This window comes from Perna viridis, chromosome 10 (assembly GCF_037379345.1).
Source record: "Perna viridis isolate PV_CMFRI_1.1 ecotype Kerala chromosome 10, ASM3737934v1, whole genome shotgun sequence".
Lineage (NCBI taxonomy): Eukaryota > Metazoa > Mollusca > Bivalvia > Mytilida > Mytilidae > Perna > Perna viridis.
Window position 1 is genome coordinate 1,946,535 of NC_142454.1, and position 18,539 is coordinate 1,965,073.

The 18,539-nt window shown below is 34.3% G+C and overlaps 2 protein-coding genes across 2 annotated transcripts; both read left to right on the top strand.

The window, feature by feature from the left end:
* Positions 1 to 510: 510 nt before the first annotated feature.
* Positions 511 to 7,779, top strand: LOC148604125 (uncharacterized). The gene is made up of 7 exons (XM_088549355.1): positions 511 to 1,115; positions 1,294 to 1,455; positions 4,810 to 4,973; positions 5,400 to 5,510; positions 5,983 to 6,118; positions 6,688 to 6,885; positions 7,479 to 7,779. Exons 1-7 carry the CDS (start codon positions 581 to 583, stop codon positions 7,724 to 7,726), a joined length of 1,554 nt encoding a protein of 517 aa, XP_088405481.1. The 5' UTR covers positions 511 to 580; the 3' UTR covers positions 7,727 to 7,779.
* Positions 7,780 to 9,653: 1,874 nt separating this feature from the next.
* On the top strand, positions 9,654 to 16,114 carry LOC148604126 (uncharacterized). The gene is made up of 7 exons (XM_088549356.1): positions 9,654 to 10,204; positions 10,941 to 11,102; positions 11,561 to 11,727; positions 12,127 to 12,237; positions 13,750 to 13,882; positions 14,824 to 15,021; positions 15,830 to 16,114. The coding sequence occupies exons 1-7, from the start codon at positions 9,700 to 9,702 to the stop codon at positions 16,078 to 16,080; spliced, it is 1,527 nt and encodes a 508-aa protein (XP_088405482.1). The 5' UTR covers positions 9,654 to 9,699; the 3' UTR covers positions 16,081 to 16,114.
* Positions 16,115 to 18,539: the final 2,425 nt, after the last annotated feature.

Genomic DNA, 18,539 nt, shown 5'->3' on the forward strand with positions numbered 1-18,539 from the left:
AAATCCTTATGTCATATCCTTATCTGTCAACAGTTTGTCTTTGTAAGTCAATACCGTTTTTTCTCAAATGATGAATTTGTTTTATTGTCATTGCGTGATTATTATACATAATTAAATCAAGGTTGATTACAATTATAATTACATTTTGTACTCTATAATAACTTAAGGCACCTTATTTTTTGTTATATTGCATGTACTGATCTGGCAAATTGTCAATGCCCTAGAAATTACGTTGAATCAAAAGAAATCATGGAAATGATGAATTTGTGATATGAAGCCAATGGGAAAAAACACTCAAAACTACTAGTTAACAAGCAAATACATATTAACTAGAAAACTGAGATCAAAATTTAGATTTTAGTGTGTTTCCTTTTTATTTCTAGATTCACCCATCAAGTCGTTAGGCCATTACTTTGAAACAATTTATCCAACAAAAACAATCATTTTGAATATCTTTTCGTATACTAGACGTGCATATTATACAAACAAACAAAATCCTGATCACAAAATCCTTATCATTATAAGTCATATTATCTCACATGACCTATAAATTTCTTTCCGACCTTTACACGCGTATAAAATGTGTTGGAATTTATTTCTGATATTCCATAGTGTATTAATATTAGGCGTTTGTCGCGAGATAAAAAGTGTTCATTCAGCATGCAATCTAAAGAATGGACAATGTGTGTACGACACACAATTAGGACAAGAAGGACAATGTGATTCCGTACCAAAACATGAAGGTGGGGGTCACTTTTCAGGACCATGTACATGTGATGATGTTTGGAGTGTAAGCAATCAAATGAAAGCCATGAAAACAGCTGAAAACGACTTAAAACATATAATGGCTGAACTTCAACAACATATGGATAATGCAACCTCGGAGCTTAACAGAATAAATACAATGCTAGGGGCTGAACAGCAAAATACAAGTCAATTAAAATATAATTTAAACACAAAGGAGGTCTCTTTGAACCAGACGAAGGGACAATTAGATAATATTCTTCAAAACGCTAACACTGAACTGAATGTTCTTCGGGGAAAGCTTGCCTCAATCACCAGGAATTTAACATCATGCCAGACGGCCTTAGGAACACCAGTTAACACACAATTAGGCGAGTATATTTCGACGTTTCAATGAAAAAGGTATTATTCTTATTACTTTTTTAACAAAATAAAGTTAATATAATATGTTCTACTATGACTGATCTTCAATAATAACATATAAATCAAACATTAGATAGATCTTATAAATATATAAAACATTATACTATTTAAATTATTCTATTTTAGCCATGAGTGATAATTATTCGACTTTCTTCTGTGGTTTTGAACCTACCAATATATGTAGTTTTACTCAGGATCGAACTGACAACGCAGACTGGAGTAGGTCACATGTCAGAGAATCAAGTCATACTGGACCAGTAACCGACCACACCTTCGGCAACGGTCATGGTTTGTATATCTATGATTTATTAGATTCCATTGTCTGATAAAACTGCCACAAAAAGTCAAAACAATTTCTACACTGTATTGTGTCATTTATTAAGGTAGACATAAAACTCAATTAAACAGTGATTTTATTCTATATGCCGGTCCATATATCTTGAACTGACTTCGGATAAACGAAACTTATTGTTTTGGAGTGAATGACATGTGCTACATATCGAGGACATATGGCATTGTCGTAATCGTACTCACGTATTCGTTGTTCATATAAAATTGTTAATAATATATACTGTTTTTTTTTTACAGTAGAACCTTTCTAAACCAAACCCTTAATAATTTGAAAACTAGTCTGAACTAGAAAGTTAAAGTCTTTGATTATAAATGTAAATGTATTGTGCACCTTGGCAAACCAAACACATTTTGAAGTCTAAAGATGGTTTAGTTCGTATTTTAGAAAAATTACCATCCTACGAAAATTTCCGTTGTAAGTAATAACTATCGTAGGGAAAGAGAGGAGTATGGATACGCAGACTAGCTACTGCAATACCTTACGGATGCAATGACAACATCAAAAGTATAGGAAATCTTTCAAGCCAATATAACAATAGCATAAATGTGATGAATTTATTTGACAAAAATCCAAGACGGGAAAGGAGTCATGGCAATCGCCACTATACGTCACCTAAGTTACATGATGTCTCCATAGATGGTCTCCTTCCTTTCAACAAAAACCTCTTGGACTTCATCACATTAGAACCAAATTTTATTCTATACCTCTCACTTTACTTCATTCCCTTTACAAAACAAGTCTTGACACTCCTGTTTCTGACCTCACTCCATCATTATACAGACTTGTTGCCATCATTTTGGATATTGGTTTCCACAGACTCTTTAAACCAGTTTGTGTAAAAAGTCAAGATGAAGAAAAACGATCATTTCTTCCACTACCGTTTGCCAACAAAGATATAGATGCAATTAATTTAGCTAACATTCTACAGTTTGCCAACAAAGGTATAGATGCAATTAATTTGGCTAACATCCTCCATCACAAAATGTTACCAACAAAATACCCCCATACTTCAAAGACAAATCCATACCAATTATTTCATATTCTTATACTGCACGCATTGCATCCAAAATTTTCAATCATAAAAGGCTTTTTCAGAACCTCGAGATTGAGGATTTCACGGCTAAACCTCCTGACTGTTCTTTGAACTCTCCATTCAAAAAATGGTCTTTCTGGTTACGTCGTTACAGGAGATCTAACCATCATCGAAAACGAATCGCTGCGTAATATCCTTTGTAAAGGTCCCAAGTACCGTGAACCACGCTTCATAAATATGAATTAAAAAATTTTAAGTTCTTATGGATGCCGTCCAGGACTATGCAAGAAAATGGATAAAACGACATTGATTCTCTGTCAGAGTGGTTAAAGGCCGTGAAGTCTTTAATTTTGAAACGAATGAAAGTTTTAAGTAGGCCAATGAATGCCAAGGCTACATCGGTTTTCAGAGACCCCGATGTTGCAAAAACATTGTCTACTATACATGACAAATATGTTGTCGTACCAGCAGACAAAGCCCAAAACAACATTGATTTTGTCTGCAAAACGTTTTACATCCAATGTTTATTATCAGAGGTAGACGTAGAAAATAATAGCAGTGATAAGACCTATACTGCTACCACACTCTCCAAAGAAGAGATTGTGAAAACCATAAATCCGTGCTATCCTCTTTTGGTCTCTCTACCAAGGATTTACCGTCTATGTACTGGATTCCTAAACTCCACAAGAATCCATACAAACAAGTTCCAGAGCTGGATCTGCAAAATGTACCACCAAACCTCTTTCAAAACGTTTAACTTCTATACTCACAACTGTCAAAGAGGGTCTACAGTCCTACCACAATACTTGTTACTCACGTAGTGGTATTAATTCAATGTGGATCCTGAAAAATTCGAAATTTATCTTAGAGACAATCAGTTCAAGACTATTATCTGAATATAATAGCATTAAAACCTATGATTTTTCAACGTTGTATACTTCTATTCCCAATACTCAGTTAAAATTCCGACTTAAAATCATTATACATCGTTGATTTTCCAAAAAAAAGATGGTACCTAGATACAAAAATATAGTTCTAGGTAGAGCTTCTCTATACTTTGTACGAAATAATTCCAAATCATCTTCCAAATATACAGAGAAAGATGTTTACAAAATGCTGGGATTTTTAATCGACAACATATTTGTCCAGTGTGGTGGACGCGTTTTTCAACAAACGGTCGGCATTACAATGGGAACAAATTGTGCTCCTTTACTTGCTGACCTTCTCCTTCTCTCTTATGAGGCTGACTTTGTAGCTGATTTGATCAGAAAGAAGGAATATCGTTTGGCTAGATCCTTCAATCTCAGTTTCCGCTATATAAATGACGTATTATCTTTAAACAATCCTAATTTCGGGGATTTGATACACCGCATCTACCCTAAAGAACTTGAGATAAAGGATACTACAGACACGGTGAAGTCAGCCTCATATCTTGACCTATACTTAAAAATCGATGGTAAAGGAAAACTATTGACCAAACTTTACGACAAACGTGATGACTTTTCATTCAAAATTGTCAACTTTCCTTTCATGAGTTGCAACATCCCTTCAGCACCTGCGTATGGAGTGTTCATATCACAAATCATACGTTATGCCAGAGCTTGCCGAAACTATGCAGACTTTTTGTATCGCTAGAACTCTAACAAGTAGGCTTCTGCAACAGGGTTATGTTGCGACAAGATCGAAGTCATCACTACAGAAGTTTTATGGTCGTCATCATGAACTCGTGGATCGTTATGGTGTATCTATCTGCACCATGAAAACTGATTTATTCCACGGGTCATAGTTCACCTTTCCTCGTTTGTCTACCCCGGACTTGACTTTTTATGAGCAACCCGGCGGGTGTTTCTAGAATAGTAGAGGACGCTTACCCTACCGGTGCACCTGGTCCATGCTCCCTTTTTTTAATGGAGTCCGAGTTGCTCATTTGCTTTTGTTACTTTGTATGTATGATTTTAGTTACTTTATGTTCTTTTTTGTGTATGTCTTTTTTAAGTCTGGTCTTTGTCCCTGAATTACATTCTTTTGATAACCTTGGTTCCCTTGATTACTCTTTGGACAGTTTACCACAATACTTAACTTTGTTATTTAGTTTGTTGACGGTCATTAAAATGTACACAGTCATGCATTGTTGATATACAACAATATTAATTTTGAATGATTAAATCTTATATGTCTCGATTTTGTAACTATTTTAGCGCCGTTCATTGATTCCTGTTATATATATACTAAACAAAAAAAACTGTTTTATTTTTAGGATATTATATGATTCTTAAGGCCTCAACGCCCACTACCTCTTCTCGGGGAACTAAAACATCCAGAATTATCTCCCCTACATTTGATGCTGCACCTAACTATTGTGTCAGATTTTGGTACACTTTGTATGGAAATGATGTAAAAAACTTCAATGTTTATATAAAGGTACAATATCATAGTCTAGAATCAATTTTGTGAAAACTGAATTCTTGTACTTCCAAAACTTCTTATTAAAATCATTTTTAATCTATATTCAAACATTAGTATAAAGAAGCCTTTTGGGGCAAATCATAAGCACGAATTGTAAAGGGAATGCTTATTACATTAGATATGATTTCCCTTGAACATAAAATAATTTCATTTCCATTGAAGTACAGAGTGTTTAATAACTAATCAAAGGAGGGTTGGGCTAGTACATGGTGTTTAATAACTAACTTTGTAGGTTCATGGAGGGATGGGGTAGTACATGGTGTTTTATAACTAACTTGGTAGGTTCAAAGAGGGAGGACTGGTACATGGTGTTTTATGACTAATTATGTAGGTTAATGGAGGGATGGGCTAGTACATGGTGTTTTATAACGAACTTTGTAGGTTCATGGAGGAATGGGCTATCCGATTTTTACCAGATCTGGGAACGTTGATAGTCAATGGCATATGGCAGAAATATCTTTGGATAAAGAGTACACTGGAGGACGGTTCCAGGTATAGATGTTCTCGGTATTGTTCAGAACCGTCTGTAGTTAAGTTAAAGCAAAGAACAGAGCGTTATTAAAACGAAGAACGGTTCAAACACTAGATTACCAAAAAAATTAACCATAAATACCAAATGCAAATGACAATTCTTAAAATATGATGTGCAATTTAAAATTATTTGGAAGAACACAAGGGAACTAAGATTCTAGCGGAAATCAACGGAATGAAATCTAGGAACAAAAACTTGACAGGGAATTACTATGTACGATCATTATCCAATTTTTTTTTGATTTTGCAATAATATGGCAACTTATCTTTGGGTTTTGATAACAATTTCCTTCTCAAATCAAAGTTTAATTATTGCAAATTTTGCAACCCAAGCAGGTGCCTCATTTGAGAATAATAGAAAGAATTCCTGCACTTCAAACTTCAAAATACTAGATTCTCGAAAATATCAAAAAGGAATAAATATTCTTTGTAGGTAGTTTTCGAGGCGACAAACGAGGCCTATCGTGTATCGCATTACCATAGTGGAGGGCACTACACATATGATAATTATCATGAAAACGGAAATATTGCCATAGATGACGTACTTGTATATAATACATCATGTTCTAGTAAGAATTGTACTGTATCGTTAAATTTGTATAGGTATGTAACTCCAATTGGCAAAAAGAAGTTTCATTCCTTAACACATTGACGTACAAAAACATGTGTACAAATAATATTTGGTCATTTAATTTTCACAATAAGTTAACAATTCGATTCTTTATGATCAAAATTCTATACAGCATATTGGTGCATAGACATAATAAGAAGTTTTTATGCAGACATTGATTTTATTAACACATAGATAGATGTAAATGAAGCATGTACATATATAATAAACTACATAGTAGTGTTATTAAGGTAGTAAGTAAGTTAGTAAGAATTTTGTTACCTACCACAATAAAGCATTTATATGATATCCAATTTATTTGGAAAAAAAGAACGGATATGGTAAACCGCAATAAATGAAAAAGCTTATTTAACCTAAATCCAAACTAGTAACATGAAATGTGGTAAATATCAAAAGATCGTCATTGTTTTTAATTAATTTGCAGAGAACACTTCAGTTTCAACATTCATTGCATCATCATACCAATAATTCTGAGATGACGATTGCCATTTTTGTTTTAATTTGTAGAGATCCCATCACACCCAAATGGAGCAGTGGCACGAAATACTGGCAACCAGACAACGTACTATACATTCCATACTACCCCAAAATCTTGGTTTGATGCTGTTAACGTTTGTAAGAACGAAAACAGTCGGTCGAATCTGGTGACAATATCAGACGCAACAGAACAGGCTTTCATTGTGAGTGCTGTTCAGAAAGATATTGGTATGTAAATTTAGTAACATTGCTGAATGCTTTATCCATCTTAAAAAGATGGGTAAACATCACATTTCAAAGATTTTATAATTGCAATCAGCTATTATGTAAAAGAAATTTATATTGAAAAACATAATGTGTTTTTTTCTTTAATCTATCTGTTAATGAAGTTCAGACTCACCTAAGAATCATGCAAATAAAAACAGAGAGTTTTTTCAACAATGAGGACAACGTCCTTATCAACCGAAAATCTTTAAGTAACTCTCTAAAAAAAAACAGAATAATTTACGTTTGGGAAAGTAATGAAACTGCTCAAAATAGTTTTATTAGTTACATTCTACAAAAAAAAAATATTTCCCTAAATGTTTTCACTCTAGATGACTTTATAACTAGTGAAGCGTTATCCCCACTTCTCTAACCTGCTCTTCTTCATTTCCAATAGTTCTTAATTCGTTGATTTGGTATATTGTATTTATTTATACTAGTAAAAGTCGATAAAATATATTTTTACATCTGCCTGATACTTAGGTGCAGTTACTTAATTGAGTGGCTAAGGGTTAGTTGATCCTGTAAGGAAATCATTAATCATAGATTTCTTTCAGGATTGACAGCAGCTGGACAAAAAGGATTTTATATAAACGGCAACGACTATGACAGCGAAGGCAATTACAAATGGACGAGCACTGGTTACCCTGAACCGTTGACGTACACCAATTGGCATCCGGGTCAACCAAATAATGTGGGAAACAATCAGGACTGTATTTTAATGCAGTATCCGGAAAGCAACTATGAGTGGGGCGATGTTGCGTGTACGGAACCCCACCCATTTATTTGTGAAACAAATAATTGATTTTTTTCTATCTGGTGCAAATTAATTTGGGCATTAAAAATATTTTAATTTTGTATTCTTGTTTCAAATATTTAATGTCAACATGCATTGGCCATAATATATCCTTAGCAAAACGACTAATGGTGGAAACAGGCTTGCCTTATAAGTAAAACACCAATTGCAAGCACGAATATTTTAATCAGCTGTAGAGCCAATATTCGATAGTAATGGAATAAGGATAAACGTAAAAATATTGTTCGGATGCCTGACGACAAGTATAAGGAGTCTATAAATCAATTAACGTAAAATCAATTCATTAAAACGAATGAAGATACAACATGGCCTTTGAACTGTTGTGGTAAAATAATATGGCAAACGATTTTTTAATTAAAGGTCATATAAAAGCAAACTCCAAACTGCGACTTTCCGTATCCCGCCTTTCTTGTCTTCAGATACTATGGAGAAATATTCAAATATAACAATTAATGACAAATCAGAAAATATCAGAACGCTATTCAATTCCATTTTTCGGAAGAGCACATAACAACGGTCTTTTTCATGCTTTTGTTCTGTTTTTGTTTTTTTAGTTTAGATTTTTTTTTTAAATCTAAAAATATCGGGTGTTTCTAGAAAAGAAGAGGACGTTTACCCTATCGGTGCACCTTGTCCATGCTTGCAGTTTTTAGTGGAGTCCGAGTTGCTCATTTTACGTTTGTTACTTTGTATGTATGATTTTATGTTTTTGTTGTATATGTCTATTTTCCATGTCTGGTCTTTGTCCCTGGATTACATTCTTTTGATTGCTGCTAAAACCTTGGTTCCCTTGATTACTTTTTATGTAATACATTTTTCATCGAACGTAGCTTTCATGTTACTTGGTTCTCCAGATACAACTGTCTTCTTGAATATTGTTGAAGTGTTTGAAATGGCCTAAAATGAAACAGATCACGCATGTACATGATACAAAAGTGGTATAAATGGTTTTACGAAAAAAAATGGAAATTCAAATTTTGATCATATAATATAAACAATTCAGACATTTAGAAAAGAGTAAAGAATTTTGATAAGTGCCAACCAAGCTCGACGACTTGAATTTCTTAATTGTCAATAATCATTTTATTTCCATTATTTTTGTTCCATTTCTGTTTTCTCTTCATACATACATATAAGTAGAATATGTATGGTGAATATGTCAAAGCGACAACAAACCTCACCGGGATGAAGTCACCGAAAGGCAAACCAGTGGTCTTCAATGAAGGACTAGGGAACCCTCACACCACAGGACAGGCAGCAACTGGTCCCAGCGAAATAGTTGCCCCTATAAGTTGAAGAACTTTGGCCTGATCACAGCCATTGGCCTTTGAAATCTGGCAACTGTAGAAAAAAAATATTACACAATTAAACACACCTAAAAATTAGTTTCAAAACTGCTAAGTCCCTTGTTACAAAGGAAATAATTAAACTGAATATAAATTACACTATGGTACAAATTAAGGACTACTAGCAGTTGACTGACATGCCAGCTCAAGACCAGTTTAAACCTACAAAAAGTTATATTCTTATCGTATGTAAAATCAAATCCTATTTCTGCCCACGCGTAGTTGAGAATAACGGTACATCATGCCATACAATAAAATAACAACCCATTTCATGCTAACGTATGCTTTGCTAATTGAAACCATTATACCAATTTCTCAAAAGGCATATGACAACTTATATTCTTCTTCAACAGGCCATGAACGAACAGCACAGCAGTTGTCTTGAAAAGAGAAGACACTGCTCATCAAGGGCAATTGAGCGCATCTATTTTTTTGGGAGAAATTTTGGGTTTAGGGGGTCAATTTAATAAATTTTGGTATACATATAATGAAAGATCAGTCACTAAGGCAAGTTAAAGACCATAAAATGTTATATTATTATCGATAAAGACAGGCTTACATGATAAGAAGAATAGAAATTTTAAATTGGGTCAGGTGTGGAAAGGCAGAACAATCATGAAAGTAATTTCTGTAATATTGTTCTCTGTATTTCCTTGTGTTTTGTTTGCGAGTTCTTGTGGATTTTCTGGACAGTGTGTTTACAATGTACAAATACACCATTGCAATAGCACTATTTCGAAGCGTGAATCTGGCATTAATTGTAATTGTGGAGATTTAGAAATAGTACAAGGGGAAACTTACAACATACAAAGTTCATTGAGTACTCTCGAAATAGAATTTAATGCATTGGTACAAAAGTACCAGTCTACCATTGCCAGCATTAAACAAAAACAGCAACAACTGGAAAAATCAATTTCTCAAAACAAAGCTTTGCAAAGGAAAATTCAAAGTGTAGACTATCTTCAGACTCAAACAGATGCTAGTGTTGCGAGACAAACAAACAACTGGAACAATGAGAAGACTCGACTTCACGTCCTGACAAGCAAATCAGAAAAGGATACGCAACTGTGTCAAGCTACCCTAGCGTCTGTAACCACCAACAAAGGGACTGGAATTATAGGTTGGTATACATATATTTCTCAGATCATTAAATATCACTATACAAGTTATTTGTAATTGTTTAAAATAATGCGGTTTGTGAATATATATCTATATTACTTTTATACCGCCAATCACTGATTCATGTCAAGTAAAGTGGTCAAAGCCAAATTCTAATCCAATATTCGCCGTACCATCGAATTTCGCCTGATAACATCGTAAATGTCAGGGCATCAATTCAACGATTGACCTCCTCAATTATATGCACACGCACAGCTTATAGGAATTGTGCTTTATTTTCAAAGATATATTTGAAAAATCCATTACAATGGAGATAATTGTATTGTACTTGCAGATGTGTCGTGTTGCCAAAACTCATTCAGTAGCGCCATCATTGAACTTAACTTGCAATAGTAAAATTTATTAGTGACGCCTCTAAACCTTTAATTACAATACAGTTATCCACAAGCTGAAATTACTGAAATCTGAAAATTAAGCAAATCATTTGCCTACTAAAACGTGGTAAAATATTAATAGATATTTTAATACTACGTGTGTCATTGTATCACTACACTAGCTACATACATATGTAGCTCTTTAGTGGACGCTTGATGTCTTTTAGTTACTCGTATGTATACTACTGTCTCGACTTGATACAAGGAGTTGCGCCTACATATGAATGTACATGTTTATTAGCGTATTCATATATATTTTTTTAAATACATAACTCTATATCTCTTAGCAATTTTGTATTTTAGATACAGCTTCAAAAACCCAAGTTTCTGAGACGTTTTGTGGGTTTGAAGATTCTAATATGTGCGGCTACAAGGTGGAATCAGGTTCCCGCTGGAAGAGATACACATCTACCTACTCGTCGACGACTGGACCTAAACAGGATCATACATACGGAAGCCCTCAAGGTACGTAGCAGTTTAGACCATACTCATTGCACCCCTCAAGGTACGTAAGCGTTTTTACAAATTTCTATAACTGTCTTCCCAGCGATTGGTATTCTTTTCGTCTGTACATTTGACCTTTTAACTGCCATTAATCGCGAATATTCATAATCTAATACTGCTCAGAGTGCAAAACTGAGACACCTCATACAACATACCAAGGGCAATATTTCATATTCTTGAACAGGGCAATGACAACGGTCTGATATCCACATCATCTCAGAAATTCATATCGCTCGCTAAATAACTGACGTCAAGTTAATTAAGTGTTAGAACGTATGATATTGATATATTTTTCATATCACATGCAATAACACCAATAGTCCCAGTTCACTTGAGTGGTTTTAGTTCATGAAATTTTATATTTAAAAAATCCTTCTAATATTCAATAAATTTTATACATTTAACACTAATTCTTTCAGGGCATTATATGATGTTAGACTCTCACAATGCTGCTACTACCTCACAAACTGAACATACATCAAGAATTGATTCACCACAATACCCTACATCTGCCTCTGGATACTGTGTCAAGTTCTGGTACAACATGTATGGAGCCGATATTACCTTCCTCAAGGTTTATGCTAAGGTAAGATGAACAAGAAAGAAATAGGAAATAGTAGTCTGTAGAAAAAACAACGCTGAAAACACCAAAAACAACAACAGACGTTGGACAAATCGTATAGCATGTTGTTGTAGGCTATCAAATCAGTATTTCAGAAAAAGTACATGTTATTTAATCAGTCTGAAATATTAATTTGCATACGTTTAACCTTTGTTTTTAGTTAATTCTAAACTATACTTCTTGCTATTTATCTCATCGAAACAGTCCAACGTTGTATATTGGAAGATGACACAGGAATGCTTAATGCCGTAGCTGAAGTATGAATATGCGGGAAAATAAGAGGGGATATATATTTATAACTGATTGAATAGGATGTGTTAATGGATATTTATGCTTTTTTTTCTGTTTTTTTTTGTACTTTAGATAGGCGGCGGTCTTGGTTATCCTGTATTCACACATACTGGGCAAATTGACGCCGATTGGCACCAGGCTCAAATTTCTTTGGACACCGAGTATACAACTCATCCATTCCAGGTATAGTGAGTCCTGATTAACAAATGTAAAGTGCGGAAAGATTAAACTACAATATGATAAGTGCAATATAAAAATATGTAATAATAATAGGAAAATGAATAACCAAAATATGATCATGAGTGCCGAAGAACGCCACGATTTAACGAGTGTGTGGAACTTGCTCCGCGCAAGAGTAGACTCTTAATGCGTTCCTGGCAAAAGTGATTATATTTTAGTTATTCGCGATAACCAACTGATTATTCTATTTATTATATATATTTTCTGCACCATTGCTCAACGTGTCATAGTTTTCCTTTCCTTTTCCGTCTACCCCGGACTTCACTTTTAATGAGCAGCCCGGTGGGTCTTTCTTGAAAAGCAGAGGAGGACGCTTACTCTACCTGGTCCATGCTCCCAGTTTTGGGTGGAGTCCGACTTACTCATTTACTGTTGTTGCTTTATATGTATTATTTTGGTTTTTTGTGTTCTTTGTTGTTTGTGTCTGTTTTCCATGTCTGGTCTTTGTCCCTGGTAACGCTCTTTTGATTTCAGCTGGAATTGTGGTTCTATTGATTGCTCTCTCCTTTATTTGTTTTTCAACCTAAAATTAATTTTTTGTAAACGGCGGATTGATATACATGGTGTGATGTTAAATGACGAAAGTAAGAGAGTGAAATTATTGAATTTATTTCACAGTGCGATCTGGTTTTTTTTTACACAATGAACATTCGGTAAATCACTGCTATCTATATAAGTTGTGAAATTTTATGGTAAATTAAATAATAAAACAAGAATGAATGTGGTGAATATGACAACAACCCCACCGGGATGAACAATGTCAGCTCCAGGCCACCCATAGGTCTTAAATGAATGTTGAAGAAACCGATACTCCACCGGGCAGACTGCAGCTAGCCCCAAACAACATTATACCGATGTACAGGGATAGAGTAGCCCCGATATACCTCAGCAACATAAAAATAAATTGAAAGTGAAGACGAAGCAATACATACAGATACCAGAAATTCCTGATTTTGGGCAAATTCTGATGGTGATGTGTTTATGTTTGCTGTCGGTATGGTTTCGCTTTTTATCATTTGACCTTAAGGATGCTCTTCTATTGAAACGCGAATAACCTGATCGCAATGTTTTTCCACATAGGCAAAATACTGCCAACGAAGTGGCGTTCGAAAAAACTGTATCGAAAATTTGAAATAGCGTTCGTAAAAACAATCGAAAATTTGACAATGCGTGCCATGTGCTATTTTCTTGAAAGAAATGTAGAAATTTAGAGAAAGAACAAAATTTTACTGCGTCAGCTATCTCTTTACTTATGATAATACTTGTTTTAGTTTTAACCTTCATATGAGTAAAGAGAAATTTTAAATTTTAAATTCAGTGTTTTCTACAGCTTGTTGGTTCCTTGTGACAGCGCATCATAGGTTGACTTATTATGCAGGCCTGATTTATACAGAATAAGTAAATATAAATACATTTGCCATGATAGGTATACAGCCCATTATAATTATCTTGTAGTTGGTATTTGAGACATCTACCAATGCTTACTACTCCAGACAGTATAGTAGTGGACGATATACTCAAACTTATTATAAAGACAACTCTAATACTGCCATCGATGATATTTCTGTTTTTAACACCTCTTGTAACCGTAAGTTCTTATTATAAAGAGAAGTCTAATACTTCCATCGATGATATTTCTGTCTTGAATACCTCTTGTAACCGTAAGATCTTATTATAAAGACAAGTATAATACTGCCATCGATGATATTTCTGTCATTATCACCTCTTGTAACCGTAAGTACTTATTATAAAGACAAGTCTAATGCTGACAACGATGATATTTCTGTCTTTAACACCTCTTGTATCCGTTCGTTCTTATTATCAAGACAAGTCTAAAACTGCCATCGATGATATTTCTGTCATTAACACCTCTTGTAACCGTAAGTACTTAGTATAAAGACAAGTCTAATACTTCCATCGATGATATTTCTGTCTTTAACACCTCTTGTAACCGTAAGTTCTTATCTTAAAAACAAGTCTATTACTGCCATCGATGACATTTCTGTCTTAATCCCCTTTTCTAAGTTGATTTATTGTTTTAAATTATTTTAATACATGTTTAATATATGCATTTGATAGGTTTATTGTTTTATTTAATCTAAGATAAAGGAAAAGTGCAAGTACAACACAATCTTCGCTATTAAAGATGTTGATTTGAAGTGTTTTGAAAATTGTCCAAGTCCATTAAATGATAGTTTAAAATCAATTTGGAGGTCAAAATGTGCATGTAATCAAATGGAGGAGTTGGGGTATCACGTTAAGTTTCTGATTTATTCCTTGATCTTGTCATTAGTTATACCGACATACCTTTTATCGATACATAGAGTTAATCAGTTCACTAATTTAGTTATTTTCAGTTTTATTTAAACTACTACTATGAACATGCTCAGATAATATGCATATACAATGCATATAGAAAGTTTTTACATGGAATGTCTCTTAAATAAAATTGATAAACTTAATATTTATACATTTATTTATTTTAATTTTTCATTTAAAATATTGACTATAAACTTTACGTATATTTAGGTTTGCCAAAGGCCCCAGCCGGTGCATATGTCCGTCAAAATGGATCTGAAACATCGTTTTATACTTTCCATTCTAAGCCTCTGAGTTGGTATGATGCCAAGCAGGCGTGCAGAAAAGAGAATAGTCTAGCCAGTCTGGTGTCTATTAACAGTCAAGGAGAACAAGAGTATATAGTTAGGACTATTAAGAACAATGAGGGTTAGTATCAAGTCAGGTAAATGGCTCAAAAGGGACTCATCCCCCATTCCCCATCCCAACAAAAAAAATCAATAGATGGGTCTATGTGGCCCGGTCATTGGAGAAAATTTGGTTTATTATAGAAATATCTATCGAATGATATCATATTTGAGACATACTGTTTGTGCAATAACTTTAAAGGACTTTATATCATATATTTAGATAAAAAATATACTTTGGTATGTATGCATTACAAGTGTTTGTTTTAACCCTATATTGTTTTCCCTACTTCGAATACCCTATACCACACTTCAAGACCTATATTACATACTCCTCTATATCGCACCCGTTCACGGACCATACTTGTACTATAGTTGAAATTTACGCTATAATGAACAAGAGATTCAAAATTTGTATCACATGTAGTATCAAAACTCTACCTATATCACCACGTGGGCCGATGGCTCTTTGTATGATATAGGACTCTCGGTTGGTACTGCATGTGATACCTATTTGGACATGAAACATTTAGTATTCATTAAAATTTCGCAGATCCTATCTATAACAATATTTGATGAAGTCTGACCATACAAATCGCCACAAGTCATCAGTGTCTTGTCCTAATACTAAACAGTAAATACAAAGAAAATCTATTCTGTTAAATACTTGACGGGCTTTGATGATTTGAATTTCATGCAAACATATCACTGATTTCAAGAGTTTTATCCTATGGCATAGGTTTATAACCTTGAAAATATATACCAATACAGTTCAAGTATCACATTGTATTTCTAGTATATTTCCGTAACATAAACACGAACTATTTTAGATTTATCAAACGTTGGACCTTTAGGCTTCTACACTAGTGGAAACGACGAACGTGCTGAGCATAGTTTTGAATGGACCGACTCTGGTACTTCATACCCAGTCTCCTATACAAACTGGCATCCTGGTCAACCGAATAATGTAGGTGGTGCCCAGGACTGTCTTCTGCTTCAATACGCAGACACTGACTTTGAATGGGGAGATGTTAATTGCGCAGACAAACATCCATACATATGTGAATATCATAACAGTTAAAAAACGTTTAAATAAAGTTTTGCGATAATATTAATATGGCTTTCCTTTGTTTTAGCGATGCTGATTGTTACACATATTTAATGTTTGAATTAAGTGGTGAAAACGTCTGTATAGTCATTTTAACTTTTTGATTTTCGTTTCCTTTGAAAGAGTAAACAAGGCAACTAATGTTATAGCGGTGATCAAAGAATGTAATCCAGGAACAAAGACCAGACATGGAAAACAGACATACATAACAAAGAACATAAAGTAACTAAAATCATACATACAAAATAATAAAAGCAAATGAGCAACTCGGACTCCACTAAAAACTGGGAGCATGGACCAAGTACACCGGTAAGGTAAGCGTCCTCTGCTTTTCTAGAAACACCCGTCGAGTACCTGATAAAAAGTCAAGTCCGGGGTAGACAAACAAGGAAAGGAAAACTATGACCCGGTAAATAAATTAGTTTTCATGGTGCAGATGGACCTGTTCCAGAAGCCTCTTTGTTAGAGTTCTAGCGCGATACAAAACGTTTGCGTAGCTTCGGCAAATATCAGTTGTGATATGAACACTCCATACGGAGGTGCTGAAGGGATGTTGCAACAGATGAAAGGAAAGGTCAAGATATGAAGCTAACTTCACAGTGTCTGTAGTATCTTTTATCTCATGTTCGTTGGGGTATATGCGATGTATCAAATCCCCGAAATTAGTATTAGAAGCTTACTATGGATTGAATTGAATTATACATTAAATTGCCAAAGGGTGGTCCAACTTATCAATATTTTTCACTATCATTATGATTTGTACTTCACAGTAGTGTTTAAAGTGTACCCAAATTAGATTTAGGATACTTTCTACAAGGCCATTACAATACATGTTATGAATGCCGCGGTCCTTATGAGACAATTGATTCCATCTTATTTGACTCCGTCACCTTTTTTAAACTCAACATTTTATCACGTGAGTATTCAGTTGTGAACTTCAGTTTTTAATGGCTTATGGTTTGAGATATAGTGCGTTCGTTTAATTTAATAATATAAACAAGGAATTGAATGAAGGAGTCGATAAAAGTGATTACAAATAGTGCATTGGTGAACAGTTACGGATATGGTTGGTCTATGTTTAGCATGTGTCACTTTTCTGCTGTATCAGGGATGGACAACTGGCGACTTATATGGCAATTTAGTGTATTCAAATAATTACCGGAAACAGTTGTTTTCAACCTGGAATAGACCAAGTGAAAAATTTAAGCTAAATATTCAGATATACCCTGGAGCTCTTGTTGATTTCGCAGAGACAGAAGAAAAAATATATTTAATGTGTACGTTATTACCCAATTGGACTGATCCATGGTTGACATGGAATCCGTCTGTTAACAGTAATATTTACTATCTTAGTGTAACACCAGAAGGCATATGGCTTCCGTATATCTATCTTGCTAGTGATATGAATGGAATTAAACCGATAGGATATGACTCAGCTTTTTATGCACATCTCAATAAGCACGGAGTTATTTATTCGAGTCCAGGTACTCTTTTAGAAGCTCAATGCACACCTAAAGTTTTAAGGTTTCCTTTCGAAATACATACGTGTCGTTTATTCTTAAATATGTGGGATGTTAATAATGATGCAGTGCAATTAATTGCACAAACAGAAACTCCTGCTTTAGACCACTATTATGAGAATTCCGATTAGGATTTACTTAGTTTTGGACAGTCTATCCATAAAGATAAAACCACACAGAATTTTATTCTTGAGATGACTATAAAAAGAAGACCCATGTATTATGTGGTGACCGTGATATTACCTACATTACTGTTCGCGTTGATGAACCCACTTGTCTTTTGTTTACCGGTAGAGTCCGGAGAACGGATATCCCTTGGAATGACAATTCTTCTTGCATATGCCATATTTTTGACTATAGTATCTTCATCAATCCCTGAATTGTCCAATCCAGTCTGTGCTATAATAATTGTGCTAGTTATGATCATGTTGGTCAGCGGTGTTATAGTTATTATGGCGACTGTAAGTTCACACTACTACTATAAGAATATAGACGAAACGGGGGATATTAATTCTTGTTTAAAATGCCTAGCAACCGCCGTTGGCAAGCGGAAGGGCGCCAAAAAGGAGGAAATAGAAGATGCTACCACAGTCACTAGACAGAAAGTTTCAAGAGCGTTGGACTTGAGTTTTTGTTTCGTTTCATACGTACTTTTTGCCTGCATTTTAGGGGGGTATAACATTTTCATATTATGTTATTGACTACATTCAGATAAATTGAGTGTATCAATGATACAATGATTTAAGATTCGCTATATTGTATCTATTTGATTTATTCTAATTCATGACGACACCGTGTGAGCGGATATTTGAAGACGTTAAATTAATTTACTAACAGGAACAAGTCCAGGAGATGAACTTGTAAAAGCGTTGAGGCTTGTTTCCAGATCGATCTGTCAGATATAAAATTGTT

Coding starts and splice junctions, on each gene's coding strand:
- LOC148604125 (XM_088549355.1), top strand. CDS start 581: ATGTGTTGGAATTTATTTCTGATATTCCATAGTGTATTAATATTAGGC. Junction 1,116..1,293: donor ACCAGTTAACACACAATTAG/GCGAGTATATTT, acceptor ATTCTATTTTAG/CCATGAGTGATAATTATTCG. Junction 4,974..5,399: donor ACTTCAATGTTTATATAAAG/GTACAATATCAT, acceptor CGAACTTTGTAG/GTTCATGGAGGAATGGGCTA.
- LOC148604126 (XM_088549356.1), top strand. CDS start 9,700: ATGAAAGTAATTTCTGTAATATTGTTCTCTGTATTTCCTTGTGTTTTG. Junction 10,205..10,940: donor CAAAGGGACTGGAATTATAG/GTTGGTATACAT, acceptor TTTGTATTTTAG/ATACAGCTTCAAAAACCCAA. Junction 15,022..15,829: donor GACTATTAAGAACAATGAGG/GTTAGTATCAAG, acceptor GAACTATTTTAG/ATTTATCAAACGTTGGACCT.